Source organism: Gracilinanus agilis, chromosome 6 (assembly GCF_016433145.1).
Source record: "Gracilinanus agilis isolate LMUSP501 chromosome 6, AgileGrace, whole genome shotgun sequence".
Taxonomy (NCBI): Eukaryota; Metazoa; Chordata; class Mammalia; order Didelphimorphia; family Didelphidae; genus Gracilinanus; species Gracilinanus agilis.
Window position 1 is genome coordinate 13,832,980 of NC_058135.1, and position 17,996 is coordinate 13,850,975.

Sequence of the window (17,996 nt, forward strand, 5' to 3'; positions counted from 1 at the left end):
CTAGAACGGGTCGGCAACCTTTTTGGCCATGAGAGTCATAAACGCCACACTTTTTAAAATGTCATTTCGTGAGAGCCGTACAGTGCTCACAGTGCCGCTCCTGTAACAGCGCCTGAAAAAATGGACTCTATGGCTCCTGCAGAAAGAGCCCTATCTGGCCCTCAAAAGAGCCACTAGAAGAAGGCTAATGGACCGAGTAAATTGGAGGGTTGAGGGGGGAGGGAGATCAAGGTGGCAAACAGCTGGGTGTATGAATGAACGGCACCTGCAAGCAAGGTTCCCATCAGAGATGGGGGTTCCTTGTTTGAGATGCCAGATAATGGGAGGCTGCCGCCCAAGGCAGGAAGTAGCAGCATTTTCAGGCCTCGTTCCATCAGAACCCCTGCTCTCCTAATGGATGATTCTCTGGCCTGCCTCAGTCATGCTCACTTTACTGCCTGGGTAGCTCATTCTTCAAAGGGTGGTGCTGTGGAGAGAGCCCCAGCCCTGGAATCAGGAAGATCTGAGTTAAAATCTAGCCTTACTAGCTAATTACTACACTTACATAAGCACTTACTAGCTGTGGGACTCTGGAAAAGTCACTTAACCTCTGCCTCATCCGTAAAATGGGGATACCAACACCTGTCTCTTAGGACAGTGATGGGCAAACTACACCCCACAGGCCAGATGCGCCCCCTGAAATGTTCTATCCAGCCACAAGACATTATTCCTAATCTGACAAATACACTGAGTAGGATCCAATACAATGAAACTTCCAAAGAGTTGCGTGTTTCTAAACAGACTAAAAGACTGTTTCATTCATCCAACCAGCTGTTTGCCACCTTGATCTCCCTTTCCCTCAACCCTCCAATTTACTTAGTCCATTAGCCTTCTTCTAGATACCCTGACCTGGCAGCTGGATAGTGCAGCTCACAGAGCACTGGGCCTGGACTCCAGAAGACTGCCTGCCTCAATTTCCCCATTCTATAAAATGAAGGTAAGAAGAGCACCTAATTCCCAGGGTGGTCATGAGGATCAAATGAGATTTCTGGAAAGTGTTTACCAAGCACAGGGATCAGCTCCTAAAACTAAACTTCCAAAGAGTTGCCTGTTTCTAAACAGACTGACAGATGAGCATTTCCTTTCCTTTGGCCCCCTCTTTAAAAAGTTTGCCCATCACTGTCCTAGGGTATTGTGAGGATTGAATGAAATAAAGTACTTGGCACAGTGCCTGACACACAGTAAGTGCTACATGAATATTATCATTATCTCCATCTCCTTGCACCTATTCAGGTACCTTTCTCTCTCCTCCCTTCCCTTCTCAGGTCCATTAGAAAGTAAACTCTCTGAGGGTAGAGTCTAACTTGCTTGCCTGAATTCTCTATCCCTAGCATTTAGCCAAGTGCCTGGCACACTGTAACTCCTTACCAAGTGCTTTTACCTCTCTCTTCTCACTCCTTAAAGCTATCATGTCAGTAAGAGGGGGACACTTCAATGGGGAGTCTTAGAATGTTAGAGGGGAAATGGCCTTAGAAGTCTTCTCCATCCTCCTTACTTTAGAGAGAAGGAGCTGATGCTCCAAGAAGTCCAGATTGGGGAAGGAATGACACCCACATCATGTGGGAACCAGCTGAAGAAAGGGACTGAGAGGCTAGGCGGTGAAGAGTATAGCAGGACCACAGAGCTTCTTCTAATAATAAGATCAAAAGGAGATGAGTCTCTTTTGGCTAAGCCTTAGAGGGCAGCCCAAGAAGGAGTGGGGAAAGATATGGACATAATTTTAGACTCAAGACACGGAAAAACTTCCTAGTAATTAGAGCTGCCCCAAGGCACATATCCCCCACCTCAGCCTCTAAACCAGAGCCACAAACATGACACCTTTAAACTGCTCCCAATTCCCCTTCAAGAATCAGGCACTGCTTTGCACAACACTAGTGCTTATCCACCCCAAACTTTGTGTCCTCTCTCTCTCTCTCTCTCTCTCTCTCTCTCTCTCTCTCTCTCTCTCTGCCTCCCAGACTATCATCCCTGCTCCCACTTCACTTGACTTTCTTCAGTCTAACATCACACTGTGTTCTGCCCTTCTGTCCCTCATCTCTGTCTTGTAGACCACACTTTGTCAAATCCAAACTAGGGTTACCCCTAGCTTCTTCCTCCTCTGTCCTTTACCTAACCATTCTAGCTTTCCCTCTGCCTTACAACCCCTAGCCCTGTGAATATCCACCAGTCCCTCTACCCTTCAGTTCTTTTCCAGACCATCACCTCCACTCTGGCTACCCCCATCTCAGCCCTTTGGTGAATCCATTCTTCCCACACTACCCTCAACTCTCAAATCTCTTGGTCCTTTGGCCATTCACAAACTTGAAAAAATTCTTCAATAGCACCATTTTTTAAAAGAAAATCTGGCAATGAAAGAAGAGATTATTCAGAATTTCCACTCAAATCTTTGATTATGATCATTCATCTTCTCAACAAGTTGGACATGAGATAGACAGAAATTCTTATTCTGGGCAGCCATGCCTTGGCCCTTGGCCCTTGGCCCACGGGATGGACCACCTCAGGTAGACAGACTGGAGGCAGCAGCTATTCATTTTATAATACAACTCCTCATAGAAGAAAAGGACTTGTCATAAGACTACTTAAATCCATGCCCCCCCCACCCAAATCCTGGTTACTCACCAATTTCCAATTACTGACCTGAATGAATCTCCAAGAGATTCCAAGACGTGCATGTTTCAGAACTCCAGAATGGGCAGAGTACTCCCTGAGAACTCTCTGTCCCATAGCATCTCTGTGAGCAGTCACAGAGGAAGTAAAACAGTCTCCTCTCCAGGACCTTGCACTCAAAGAGTGGGGTTCCAAGCCTGGAGTGGTCAAGGGGGCTAGAATGTCTAGCATGCTGACAATGGGCTCTGGAGACCTGGGTTCAAGTCCCCGTCCCAGTGATTCCCAACTAGCAGAGATCTGCCATGATTCTGTCAAGGATCACTTTAGAAGGAGATTTAGGGATGTGTATGATCTCCATCCTTCCTGCTGCTGCCTTGCCAGGATTTGACTAAACATACAGTAGTGACTGCTCAGGGGCATCCTCAGTCTGCTGATCTGAAGCCAAGGAAATTCTTTGAGGAACCAAAGAGAATTAAGATATTTAAGTACTCCTTCCTTGGGTCCTTGCCAAAAGATTAGGGAGCTTCAGGACAAGGAGGAAGAATTGAGCCAGGAGAAGGACCACAGGGAAATGGCCTGGACAGCCCCTCTGTCCAGGTGCTAAGCCAAGGCAGACAAGGCTTCATGCCACACTGTGCCAGGTCCTAGATGAGAGGATGGCATGGGGAAGGACAACTGACCATCAGGCCACACAAAGTGTGGTTTATCTTCTGCTGCTTTCTCGAGATCACAATGAATGCTATTTAAAGTAAACTGTTCATGCTCTCACTATATATGAGATTGTGTGATAAATTCAGCTTTGGGACTAAAATGAAACTAATCCAATTAAGGGGGCCTTTTGTGGGCAATTGAGAACCTGCTGATCTGAAGCCAAGGAAATTCTTTGAGGAACCAAAAAGAATTGGGACATTTAAGTACTCCAAAATTCAGTTTCCTCATCTCTAAAATGGACATGCCAAAGCCTAAAGCCGTGTGATGAAAGTATGTTCAAACTATAAAACTGATCAGGAGCCTAAGCTACTTATTGACTTCCCTATATCAGAGGTCATCATCTCGCCACATCAAGTCGAGAGGTATTGCCACCAAGGATGGCAGCTGTGCCCAGAAGGATCCCCATCATTGATCCAAAAAGCCTGTGGTAAGAAGCTCCTATCATGCCTGGTCAGCATCAAAAGATCAGGACTTAGAGCTGGAAGAAACTTTGGACACTACCCAGCCCACCCTCCTCACTTTCTAGCACAGACCAGGTAGGCATCACTGAGAGGGGATGCCATGGGCCACGGTCACCCAGGAAGCAAGGCACTGCCGGTTCCTCCTTCATCAGGACTAGCAGAACATCTTTGGCCTCCAGTTCCCCCCTGCTTAACTCAAGAGTTTATGGAGGATCTCTCCAAAAGAGCTTTTGTTTATGTGGGTTACACCTATCAGCTTTTAAAGTCCATAACCTTCCACCCCCCTTATGTTTCCAGGTTTCTTACACCCCCACCTCCATCCCCACTGGCTTCCTCACAGAAAAGCCTTCATTTCCAGATGCAGGGCCTTTTCCCTGACTGTCTCCCATGGCTGGGATGCATGCTCTCCCTCCTCATCTCCCTGCTAAGCTCCCTGACTTCCTCCAGATCCCAGCCAACATCCTGATCCCCCTTGGTGCCAGTGCCTTCCCTCTGAGCTGACCCCCAGTGTATCCACGAGGGCCCCACCCGGCCTCTGCCCTTCTTGTATCCTTAGCCCTTAGCCTGGCTCACCAAATGCAGGAAATGAAAATGTCTTAGTATTGTTATGAAAAGAGTTGGAGCTCCTGGGGCCCCTGGCCTTCGCTTCAAAGCCCCTGCCCCACACATGCAGGAGACAACTGAGTCCAAACAAGATGCCACAGCAAAGGGAAGTTGAGGGAGATCCAGGAAGGATTTGGGCTGAAACCTCAAGGAAGCCTGGAGGAAGGAGAGCATTCCTAGCTGGTCTGGAAGACAAAAGGTGGAGTCGGGAGACAGATGGACTGCACTTTGGGGTCCAGAACTATCCTGTTCATCTGTCCCTGATGATGGTGACCCAGCTGTGAGCTCTCCTCCACCTCTACCCTAGTAACCCACCCCTCATCCCTCAGCTTGAGGGAGATCCTGAAAGAAGCCCAGGCCCAGAGGGAGGAAACTACTGACCAGGACCACCTGGACACAAGGGCCCTTGCCCCTCCTCCTTCCCTCAAGCCAAGAAGACAGAGTGGCAAGTCAGCCACCCACCACACACAGAACCCTCTGGCACTGTGATCCTGAGAGGAAATCTCTGAACTTTCTGCTGCTCCAGGACCTTTTTCTCTCTCCCGGGGGCCACAGCTGCCCCTTGCTTTCCATTTGGGTTCTGCCAGATAGGCAGAAAGACCCAGCACAGACAGTATCAGGAAGACCCAGGTTCAAGTCCTACATCCGATACCCCATAGTTCTCAGGCTTAATGGCTGCCCCTTCTCACCATACGGGAATCGAATGAAATAATGAAGTCAAGTGTTTTGCACACCTAAAATTGCTGAGCCTCTGACATACATATTATATATGTGGTTGTCTGTAGGTACATATATAAAATATATCATTTTTATACTCAATTGGATTCATATATTTATTACCAATTACATGTCATAACAAATTTCCTAAATTATATGACTGAACTTATCTCTCTCCCTTCCCTCCCCCATCTCAGTGCTGGCAGGTGATTCAATCTGGGTTTACATGACTTTTTTTAAACCTTACCTTATAGCTTAAAATTGATATTCTGTATAGGGTCCAAGGCAAAAGAGCAGTAAGAGGTAGGCATTGGGGGTAAAGTAACTTGTCCAAGGTCACACAGCTAGGAAGGGTCTGAAGTCAGATTTGAATGCAGGACCTCCCATCTCCAGGCCTGGCTCTCTATCCACTGAACTACCCAGCATATACACTTCTGGTGATTAAATCTAAAAATGGGCAGTGGAGAGTTAATCCTATCTTCACAAACCGCCTCCCAAGTTGTGGGGAGGAGCGCTCAAGACCAGGCTTGGGAAGCCCTTAGCCCAGTGCCCAATCTGCAGGGAGGGTTTAATAAGGGCTTGTTCCCTTTCTCTCCAAGAGAGGATACCATTGGGGAGGGTATTTGCAGAGATGACAAGATGAAAGGAAAAGGCATCATCACTACCACTGAAGTTTTAAGGAGAGAGAATGGCTGGGTTTTACTCAGTGGTCATCTGGCTCCATCCACAAATGGGCCTTGAATGGAAGAGACTGAACAGGATAACAGAAACTGAAGACTGGAAGAACTTCCTCCAGATTGAATACCTGTTTCTACCCATTTCCAGTGTAAAACTGAGGAAGCCACCTCAAGAAAGTCACATCTTGGCCCTCTGCTCTCCCCACTCTGAGCCTTAACCTACCTACTCCCTGTTTCTAGGATATCTTTGCCTGGTAAATTCCTCAAAGGCAGTGCAGCCCAGGAGCTAGGGGGTTTGCATCCTTCCTCAGACACTTAGCTGGGAGATCCTTTTTCAGCTGGAGTTTTCTCCTTTGTCAAATGGTGATAGCAACTGTTCTTCCCCAAGAGCCTTTGGGAAGATTTGCTGAGATGGTGTACCCAGGACCCAAGGAAATGTCAGCTCTTGGGACTCTTCCTTTAAAGGCCAAGTCCTATATGAAGCCTTCCTTGATTTCAATTGCTGATTACATCCCTCTTGGCAAGGATCCCACCCCATACTGTTCTATCCTGTATCAAAATGAGCTCAGGCAATTCAGAGGGCTCAGCCCAGGCCCTTGGCATTCCAGGGGTTTCCATCCTCTCTGGAATGCTTCTGGTGAGGGATCTAGCCTGAATATCATAAAGCAAGAATATTTTAGCTCTGCATAGTGGGATGAAGTCAGAGAGACATGGATAGGAAGAAATGAATTGAAGGCCCTTCCCTGACACACTGAATGACTAAATGAAGCTTTGATTAAACACTTAGTATATGCAAGGCCCTCTGAATCTAGAGATTCAAATAGCAAAGAAAGACAAGATCCTGCTCTCCAGGAGCTCCTATTCTAATAGAGGAGAGACAGCCCACAGGGAACGTCTTAGCTGCAAGTCTGTTGAGAAGGAGCCCTGATCCTTAGGGGCCAGAGGCAAAGCAGGTGGTGATGCCTCTTCTCTCGTGGGATTTCTACTAATAAAATCAGGTAAGTGTCTGGGGTTGAACCCTATGACGTTGTCCTTGGTATCAGAGTACTCCTTAGTAGCCCTGGCCACACACTGAGCATTACCTTCTCAAGAGTTTCTTAGCCTCATGGAATCCCAGGCCCTGAGCTAAAAGGAAGGGAATCTTCATTTCCTCTGGGCCAGTCTGTCTAGTGTACTCATATTTGTCTGAGACCCTGGGCTATCAACAGCTAAGCAGTACCCTTCTTTTAGAATATCCCCATGGGCCTACAAAAGTCACAGAAGGCTTCATTCTTTTGCCTCCCAAAAACATTCCTTAGAATAAGTTCATTTCACAGAATGGTTTGGATTCACAGGTCTAGTAATGAACTGAGCTTCTGCAGAAGGAAACTGAGTTGAAATATTGAAGCCAAAAGGCCCAAGCTTTTAAAAAAAAAATTCAGATGGTTAAATCCTTGGTTACCCCTAAGGGCAAGAGGAAGGAAGAAGGATGGGTCATGACCAGTGGCAGATTAAAATGTATGGGACACCCATCAATGCCCTCTTCTTTTAGGCTGAATCCCCAGCACCCAGCAGTGGAGAAGGTGGCACTCGAGGGAATGTCATGGAAAGCCCAGCTTCTTCCTGAAGCCCTGGATGAGGTACCCTGCCCACTTCCAGTTCAAAAATGAGCTCTCCCGCCTCTAGCCTCTCCAGATCTCTGGCTTTCTCCTTTGCATAGCTTCCCTAGGAGTACAACTTGGTAAAAATACCTTGGGTTTCTAACCAGATTAGTAGGTTACAACCCCATCCCTGACACTTCCTACCTCTGTGGCCTTTGGCAAATTCCCTGACTCCTCTGGGCCTCAGTTTCCTAACTGGAAAAATGGGGGAGTTAGAGAAAATGGCCTCTGTGACTCTTCAGCTCCCAATTTGTGATGCTGTAATTCTTCATCCAAAAGGATCTTGCAGAATAGATGCTTACTATATGATCATTGGGTAAAGTCACAAGGCCCTGGACTTGTTTTCAGAGCAGATGACAAGGAAGGAAATAGCCCAAAACAAAAACAAATCCTAAGACAATTCCAGGGGCACCAAAAGAATAATGTGAGTGTGAGTCAGAGAGCTAGGTTCCACCTGCTCCTTGTCTCCCAAGGCTAGTCTTGGAGAAGAAATATTTCTTTTAGGTTCCAAGATATCTTGGTGCTTTCTTTCATTAGTACCATCCCTTTACCCTTGGGAAGGCTGACAGACAGAATAGAGGAGGCCTTAATAGCTAGTTTTCAATGTTGGCACTTGAGAGAAAGAGCAAATAAACCAAAGTTGCTTGTGTTTGTCTCTGGAATGTGAGGGAGGCCAAGGCAGGGAGCCGCTTGACCCTTGCAAAACATATCATTGCAAGACATGGCAAGCAGGCCCCTGACAAAGTACATAGATGTGTCAACACCCTGACTGCAAGATGCTCTTGTGAGCCACGTAGGCTGATAAGCAGCGGGTATAAAACTCCTGTACTCACGAGCCACAGGCTCTTGGGCTGAGCTCCCCTGGTGCGCGCCAGATCAATAAACTACCCTTCTTGCTTAATTGCATTGTCTGCTGGACTTCCTTGGTGGTGGGCGACGACTCGGACCCCAACAGAATGCAAGAGGCCTGGGACTGCTACTCACTCCCACTTATTCACATGTGTCCAAGGCCAAGAGAGGGTAGATACCCATAAGTAAATAAGTGAACATGGCATATTGGAGAGAAGGCTCAGTGTTCAGTGCTAGGATTTTGATTCAAATCCCAGGTCTGTAGTTTGTTACCTGTGAAATCTCAAGAAAATCACCTCCTCCATCCAATCAAAGATGTATTAGCTTTTAAGAATTTGAAGTACTCTCCTGCAAAAAAGAGATTAATTTGTTCTGTTTGGCCCCAGAGGAGCAGTCCTAAGAATAAAAGGGAGGTAGATCTGAATTCAGTGTAAATATAATGACACAGATTAGGGAAGTTTAGGGTTTCCCAGTCAACCTGATGAGAGGTGGGAAGCCTGTGGAAGCAGCTAAGGAACACCACCATCAGTGGTACTCCTACCTATCCACCCCATGCAGTAGAGGCATCCCCTCTGATGGTCTTACTGAGAAGCCCCAAGATTAGCTGAAATTAGGCATGGTAGACTCTCATTGAAGGGAGTCCCTCCCTGGAACATAGATAGATAGATGGATGGATGGATGGATAGAGGAATTAGATAGATAGAGAAAAAGAGAGAGAGAGAGAGAGAGAGAGAGAGAGAGAGAGAGAGCTGTCTCTTATANGATAGATAGATAACCACACACAAGCTATAAGATCCCCTGGGTTCTTTTTCAACATGATGCCAGTCAGCTGTTGTATACCATCCCAGCCTTCAGGTCATTCTCTCTCCTTTTCTCAAAAAGCTCAGTATTGGGCTCACCATTTCCCCCTCCTTCTTAACTCTGCCCTTCCACTAGGAGATTCTGACATCTATGTTGGTGCTCCCTTAGGCTCTTTCAACCTTCTTAAATCTCATGATTGATTTCACACTCACCTTAGTCATACACAAAATGGATCTCACCATTTTGGAGAAATGTTCCCTTTTTTCTAATTAAATCTCTGACATTCCTGTCTCTGAGTCTAATCTCCTCAGAGTTTCATGTCTTCCTCTTCCTGTGCCTGGCTCCTTTTCAGTCTCAGTGAAGCCTTCAGTCCCTCTGCCCTTGGCTTTCCACTCTTTCCAGTCTTAACCTATATCAAAACTACTTCAAGCTTGTCCTTAGCCCTGGAATCCTGTGTCCTGGTCTTGTCACCCCTTCTTTCTTGCCTCAGAGTATCACCATCATTTGACTTCCACTCCTCACCAGCTGCTGAATGGAGGTGGAGGAAGTCACACACACAGAACTTCAGCAGCAGGGCACAGTCTAAATAGAGTATGTTATCCAGTCTCTGGGCTCTCACTGCATCAATGCAATCTGAATATTCTTCTAAAGGACTCCCTATCTTCAGATGCTTCTCCAAAACCTTCCTGTTCACTTCTTCCCTGCTCACTCTCTCTGCTGAGTGCCTAGCCTGCTACTTTACTGTCACCCTTCTGCTCAGTAAACTCTAGTGGTCCCCTGTTTCCCCTAGGGCAGTGATGAGCAAACTTTTTAAAGAGGGGCCAAAGGAAAGGAAATGCTCATCTGTCAGTCTGTTTCTAAGGCAACTCTTTCGAAGTTTCATTGTATTGTATCCTATTCTTGTATTTGTCAGATTAGGAATAATGTCTGCAGCCAGATAGAACATTTCAGGCCTCCCCCACCCCCACCCCCATTTGGCCCATGGGCTGTAGTTTGCCCATCTCTGCCCTAGGGTAAAACATCAACTGTTCTAACCTTTAGAGCCCTATACAACTTATCCATCCTTCCATCCATCCATCCATCCATAAATAATCTGTGCTCCTACCCAGTTGGTCTTCACTCTATTCCTCAGACATGACATTCCCACCTCAGTGCCTTTACCTTGGCTGACCCTATATTTGGCAATGTACTCCCTCCCTCCCCAGTCCATCTCAAAGAGGCTCTTCTAACCCTAGAACAAACACTTTTTATGGGGGGCTTCCCCAAATGCTAGTACACAACTCCCAACATGACTCTGTTGTAAATTATTTTGTATGTATTTTTATTTGTTCCCTTTATTTTTAGTCAATACATATGTGTATATGCATACATACACATGTTTATATGGGCACGGATGTCTGTGTCCCTATATAGATATATCCTTGTTATATCTTTCATTAGAATGTCACCTCCTGACAAGCAGGAATTGTGTCCTGTGATGCCTTTGTCTCTCCAGGGCCTCATCCAGTGCCTCGCAGCCAGGAGATCCTGAGAAATACCTGTTCACTGATCAGTTTCACTCTCTCTCATTTTTTCAGCACTCTCTTTGCCCTGAATGCAGGAAGAATTGAAAAAAAGAATTCCTCCTCTCGAAAGCAGTTGATGGTGACTTTAGCAGAAGCACAGGTGTATCAGCTATACCTTCTGTGCAGAGAAATAAAGACTGTCCTATACCTAATGTGCATGTGATACCTTGAATGCTTATACTGGGGCTGGGGATCCCTTATTTCTCTACGTAAAGGGAAGCCTAGACACATGCTATACTATGAGTTATTGAGGAGATTCTTCTGAAGCAAATCCAAATGGAGGCAATGAGCCAAAGAGGAAAAAAATCATCTCCTTGGGGTCAGCCCCTAGGAATGAACTCAAATCCCTAATCTCTGAAACCATGAGTGACATAATGAAAAACTTCCAAACAATTAAAACTGCAATAGATCATGGGACCAAAACTCCCTTCCCCCAATCCTTACTGAAACTAACAGCCTCCCCCTCCATAACCTGTCCCAACAAAACCTGGAAGAACACCAGGATTTGTCAGGCCTGGACAAATGACCTCCTGCATGACTGATCATCAGCCTGGGAACTTCCCCCCACCCCCAGAGATGAGGTTCTACACACTCCCCTTAGAGGTGATCCTGGTTACCTCATCCCTGACAACCACCCTATAAGACAGGGGTCGGCAAACTTTTTGGCCGTGAGAGCCATAAAGACCACATTTTTAAAAATGTAATTTCGTGAGAGCCGTACAGAGCTCACAGTGCGGCTCCTGTAACAGCGCCTGAAAAAAATGGACTTTATGGCTCCTGCAGAAAGAGCCCTATGTGGCCCTCAAAAGAGCCAGATATGGCTCGAGAGCCATAAGTTGCCGACCCCTGCTATAAGAGATTGTACCTTTCTCCACTCAGGTGGAGACTCCGCAGTCATCTTTGCTGGCTCTGATCTCTCCCTCACCCCACCATGCCCATTTCCCCCCACCAGGGGACTCTGCAGCCATTTCTCCTGCTCCTTCCCTCCCTTCCCTCCTTGCCCCTTCTTTCCTACAATAAAGCTTTCACCGTACCACCATACTCTAATCTCATTTGTCTTGGGTTGGACCCCAGTCATTTAGGACTGACAAGCTGTCCAAAAGCCCAAGGTCTGCTTTGAGAGGTAGTGTTCCCCTTTCCTAGGGGTTTTCAAGTGGAGGCAGATAATATAGAGGAGATTCAAATCTGGGCTAGATAGCAAAAATGGCTAATGAGGAGTAGAAATCCAAAATAAATAAGGAGATGAGACTACCTACATGCCTAGAACAAGATCAAATCTTGACCATGTCCAAAAAACGTCTCCTGCACCCTGAGTCCCCCTTTCTTGGTCAGGAGGTGGATAGCATCCTGCCTCATTGGTCTTTGGGCTTTGTGGTGAGTCAAGGCACTGACCAGAGTTCTTAAGTTTTGCCAGGTCTCTCACTAATCTTTGAAAGAGCTTGGAAAACAGAAGAGATGTCACTGGCCTAGAGAAAGGCATGTGTCTCCATTTAAAAAAAAAGAAGAAAGAAAAAGAAAAAAGATTAGCACATCCAGGAAAAGACAGAAATATGACCATATCTGCAAAAGTTATCTTCAGGAAACTGAGGTAATGCCACTGGCCCTCCTAATTCCCTGTAGGTTCCCCTAGATCTTTCATTTATTTTGTGGGAAGTATCATTTGGCCAACCCAGATAAAAAGATGTTGGCAGCAGTCATTGTCCTTTCTCTTTTAAATTTTGAATAACACAACACACACCCACTCACATATGACCATAGTCTAACCTCTCTGTCTCTCTGCTTCTCTGCCCATCTCTCTTTCCCTTCCTCCATCTCTCTCCCTCCCTTATCTCTCTCTCTCTCTCTCTCTCTCTCTCTCTCTCTCTCTCTGCAGGCCTAAGCCCCTCTCATCTTCTCACATGCCCATCTCAGATTGGCCCTCAGCATTGACAAGTTGCTGTCCAGTGCTGAACAAGATTACATCTGTGTGCCCACCCTCTGCAACACCATGTTTTGCCCATGGTAAGTGACCCCCAAAATGTGTCATTGTTTCTGAGGATAACAGTCCTCTCAGGATTAACAGGTATCAGGCTGCTATGTCTATGACAGCCTCTTCATAACTATACCCATAGTGAAGTAGGAATAGGTAGAGCTGAAAGTTAATAATAATAATAAACACGATCATTTCCATGGTATTTTAACATATATAAAGCTCTTCACATGTATTATCACATTTGATTCTCATAACAACCCAGGGAGGTAAGTGCAGTTATTATTCCCATTTTATAGATAAGGAAACTGAGGCAGACAGAGTTAAGTGACTTGTATAGGGTCACACAGCTATAGTGTATCTGAGGCCAAATTTGGACTCTGGTCTTCTTGACTCTAGACCCAGCACTTTATCCATTGCCCAAGCTAGCTTCCCTATGTGTACAGCAAATTCTAAAGCCTTTTAGAAATGCTTTAACTATTATTGTTATTCTTACAAGGTAATTGGGAAAGACAGACCAACTTCCCAACTGGGAAGCCCCAGAAAAGCCTCAAGTAGAAAGCACCATTGAACTGAGCTTTAGAAGAAACTAGAGATACTAAGAGACAGAGATGAGGAAGAAGAGCATTCCTTGGATGGGAGACCCAATGTCTATTCATGCCCCATGGAGGAGAACAAGAAGGCCACTTTGGCCAGACCAGAGAGTGTGTAAGGGGGAATATGGATAAAAAGGTAGATTTGAAGGCATGTTGGGAAGGACTTGGAAAGTCAAAGAGAGGAGCATGTACATGATTCCAAAATTAACATGGAGCCACTGGAGTTGATTGAGCAGAGGAGTGACATGGTCAGATCTGAACTTGTAGAATGTCATTCTAACAACTAACTCTGGAAAACAGATTGGAAAGGGGAAAGGCTTGGGCCCAGCGACCAGTGAGGAGGCTGGTCTAATCACCCAGATGGGAGATGGAAAAAGTTAGAATTAAGCTGGAGGGAAGGGGATAGGAAAAAATGTGGAATTGGCCAAAGTGAGTAGGTAGCTGCTTCCCAGGGTTTACTCTGGAGCCCACTGCCTGAAGGGCAATGTGCTACATTTCACCACTTCCCCAGGCTGGTCCAGTATACTTAAGTGGATTTGGGGGGGGTCTGATCTTTCTGCCATTGGCCCCAGGATCCACCAAAGGGGTTCTTCCAATTGTAGGAGGTCCCTTGTTAGGTCCAGTATAACAGTTATTACTGTAACCCTCACTGACTAAAAGACATGTAATATTTCACCCCCTCTTCAGGGGGTTGCAATACTCTTAAAGGACTTTGGGGATATGTCTTCTCTACCCTTGGCTCTAGCCCACAACCAATAGTATTCCTCCAGTTACAGGGGATGGCTAGCACTTCAGTTTAACCACTTAATAGTGAGATTAGTTTTTGAAAAGGAATAATGACTTCAAAGGCAGGACAAGAATAAAAATGTAAACATCCCTCCTCCTAACACCTGCACTGCATTAATCCCCCCCTGTGCTAGCTCCCATCCTCTTCTGGGAAGGGGGAAGGGCTCAGGATCCCAGCTTAGCTCAGCTCCCACATTGCCCAGTTCCACTGAGCTTCCAGTCTAAATCCTTGTCTTGGGCTTGAGTCCCAAGGCACTGGCTTCTCAGGGTTTCCTTGCTGGCTGGTCCTGCTGCACATCTGGACAGGAATCCAGCCGACATGGTCCCCACAGCTTGAGTTCAAGTCTAAGGATTCCAGTGCCTAAACTAGAACAAAAAGAGAGGACATCAGAAAGATGCTGTGCTTCAGTTTGGAAGCGTGTGGACAGTTGAAGGTTGAGTTCAACATTTATGGGGAAGTTCAGAAGATGGGTAGCTTTAAGGGGAAAATAATGAGTTCTGTTTTGTTCATCTTATATTAGATAACTTAAGAGGCATTCAGTTTGAAATGTCCCATAGACAGACTAGGACAAGAGAAAGCCCAGGAGATACCCAGTGAGTGAATGTGACCTGGAAGAAGCCATAAAGGAGACTGAGGAGTGTGAGAAAGATAGGAGAACCTAAAGAGAGCAGCATTATAAGAACCAAGACAGAAAAGGTATCCAGTTGGTCAATACTGTCAAATGCTCCAGACAAGTCAACAAAGATGAGGGTCAAGAAAATGCTATTTGGAGGCAGCTAGGTAGATCAATAGACAGATTCAAACCTGGAGGCAGGAGGTCCTGGGTTCAAATTTGGCCTCAGATTCTTTCTTAGCCACGTGACCCTGGGCAAGTCACTTAGCCCCGATTGCCTAGCCCTTGCCATTATTCTCTCTTGGAATCAATAGTTAGTATCAACTCTAAGACAAGAGGTTAAGGGGAAGGAAGGAAGGAAGGAAGGAAGGAAGGAAGGAAGGAAGGAAGGAAGGAAGCAAGGAAGCAAGGAAGAAAGGAAGGGAGGGAGGGAGGGAGGGAAAGAAGGGAAAAGAGAGATGGAAAGACAAAAATAAAAAGATAGATAGATAGATAGATAGATGCCATTTGAGTTGGTGATTAAGCACTTGTCAACTTGGAAAAACACAAAACTACTAAAGTAGTCATAAAACCAAATCTTTATTCAGGACAAGACAGTGCTCAATATTCTGCCACCACATAGAGCCAAGTGCTTAAAAACCACACAAAGCCAAAGGCTCTGGGACTCTGGGAATAGTGTCTCTGAGAGAATCACTGCACTAGATGATTCTCCAAAGAACAATAGAACTTGGTGACTTTATACTTTTGGCAAATTAAGTATAGCAAATATACACTGATAGTTTACAAGCAGGCTTGGGAAAGAAGCTGTAGCTAAAGGCTGGGATATCAGGGAGTCATCTAACTTACAAAGGGTACAAAAAGGATGGTTCCTGCCAGGTGTTGATCTTCTTGGGAAAGGATCTCTGATACAATAGGAGAAACTTCTAAGACAAAAAGGGTGACTGAGGATTTGAGCATTTCTATTACTCCTATTTAGAACACTTAGTGGACGCTTGGAGTTCCCATGTTCAGTCTAAGACTTCCCTTAAGAAAGTATCGTCATCACTCCCAGGGAGTCAGGGAGCAGAGCAAAGCAGAGTTCACTCTGCATAAGGTGCAGCTCTGATCAGCCCTGTTCCCCCTTTCCCTTGATTAAAGAGTGACTTTATGACTATTTAATAGTTCTGTGTTTTTTCCAAGTTAACATCACACACAGAAGGAAATAAGGAAACATTTATTAAACCCTTACCATGTACCAGGCATGGATACCAAGAAATGCAAAAGATAATCCTGGCCTTTGAGGAGCTCATAGTGCAATGGGACCCAGTTGGAGGAGACGTGGAGCTTGCTTTCACAAGATCAAGTACCAAAAGAAAGAAGAGAAAAAAGGGAGGCATCATCTTGCCTTAGAAAAGCATGTTGTTGTACTACTGGGCTAAGTTGGCCAGAGTAGAAGGAACTTCATGACTCTCCCCACTACTGATCACAACAAAGCATCTCAAAAGGACAAAAATCAAAATGAGACAAGGGAAGGGGTCTGGCAAGGGGTGTAGCCTTGAAGGTAGCAGGCATGTACCATGCCAGAGTCAGAGCAAGGGCCAGGCAATCTCTAAATTCTTAGGGGCTGGCTGAGGGCACCACAGTCATACCACCACAGACAAGTACAATGTCTTGGCAGCAAGACTTGGAACTCAAGGCTGAGGAGCTCAGAGAGTGGGAGCAGAGATAGCACAGAGACAGGCTTCTCACAGCTGATGCCTAGGAGACTGGAAAAATAGTCTCAGGGCAAAAACCACTCTGTAGCTGACTACACCAAGAGCTGCCTGCCCTCCTCACTCATACTTCTGTCTGAGAAAGAAAGCTAAAACTAACACAGCAATGGCCACCATCACCCAAGAACTACAATCCACAAGTACCAAAAGAAATAAGATACAATGGAGGAAACCTCTGACACTGGATAACTTCTATGGAGAAAAGGAGCAGAGTACAGAGGTGACAGCAGAGTGACAAACAAACAAATACATTCAAACTTTAAAAAAAATGGAAATTGGTCACAAGTTCTCAAAAAACTCAAAATGGAGTTCAAGAACCAAGTAAGAAAGATAAAAGAAATGTGGGAAGAAATGTGGGAAATAGAAATGCAAGTAATTCAAAAAGAAAATAACACTTTAAAAGACAGAATCTCCCAGTTGGAAAAAGAAGCACAGAAATCACATGAAGTAATAAACAAATTGGAGATCAGAACTGACCTGCTGGAAGCCATGAAAAGCAAGATAGACCAAACTGAAACGGAAAATCAACAGATCATAACTGAAAACCAGTCTTTAAAGACTAGAATACAGCAAATAGAAGCCAATGATCTCACAAGACAGTAAGAATTAATAAAGCAAAATCAAAAGAATGAAAAATAGAAGGAAACATGAAATATCTCAATGAAAAAACAACTGACCTGGAAAACAGGTCTAGGAGAGACAATTTGAGAATCAATGGTTTATCTGAAATTCTAGAAAAAAAAACAGAAGCCTTGACATCACATTACAAGAAATTATCCAAGAAAACTGCCCTGATATTCTTGAACAAGAGGGCAAAATATACATTGAAAGAGTCCATAGATCAACCTCTACATTAAATCCTCAAAAGATAACCCCCAGAAATGTAATTGCCAAATTCAAGAGTTTCCAAGCCAAGGAGAAAATATTACAAGAAGCCAGAAAGAGACAATTCAGATATCAAGGAGCACCAGTCAGGATTACATAGGATCTGGCAGCTTCCATACTAAAGGAATGTAAGGCTTGGAATATGATATTCAGAAAGGCAAGAGAATTGGGTCTACAACCAAGAATCATCTTATAGCAGTCCAGGCACAAATTAAACTTGATATTATTTTAAGGGTGCTCAAAAAGCTGACTCTAGTATTGCTTATGATTGATTTCTGTAACCTTGAATTAAGTTGAAACTCAACCTTGCCAAATTCCTATCCCTCCCCTAGGCTACACTCCGGAAGACTGGTCAGTTATCTCAGTCTCTTTATTTTACCAATAACAACCAATTAATATATATACCCAGACTTTAAGCCATATGGATTCCTGATCCAGGTGTTAGCTCTATTCTACTGTCTTAGGTTCCAACAGTTTGTATCTCGTGATGATTACCTCATACTGCCAATGTATCAGACCATTTGTCTTTTCCCTTCCCCCTATACTGTTGTAAACCCAATAAAAAGAACAGTATGTCGGCTAAGGGTTAAGCTCTTTACCATCAAAGCTTCATCTCAGTGAAGCTCCGAACCATGGAAGCTCTTGACCATCAGAGCTCCTAACCATGGAAGCTCTTAGAATCAATGCTATGAATCAGTTCCAAGGCAGAAGAGTGATGAGGGATT

General features: G+C 45.1%; 1 protein-coding gene across 2 annotated transcripts in view; it reads left to right on the top strand.

Moving 5' to 3' along the window:
* The window catches only part of PURG (purine rich element binding protein G), a 38,950-nt gene extending 28,148 nt beyond the window's left edge, over nucleotides 1–10,802 (top strand). Inside the window, exons 2-3 of one of the 2 annotated variants that reach the window (XM_044680880.1) lie at nucleotides 7,347–7,434; nucleotides 10,683–10,764. In XM_044680880.1, the coding sequence (XP_044536815.1) occupies nucleotides 7,347–7,421 (75 nt within the window). In that variant the 3' untranslated portion in view covers nucleotides 7,422–7,434; nucleotides 10,683–10,764. Of the gene's footprint in view, nucleotides 1–7,346; nucleotides 7,435–10,682 lie in introns of both variants that reach the window. The other variant, XM_044680881.1, reaches the window with a different exon arrangement.
* The last annotated feature ends 7,194 nt before the right edge of the window (nucleotides 10,803–17,996 follow it).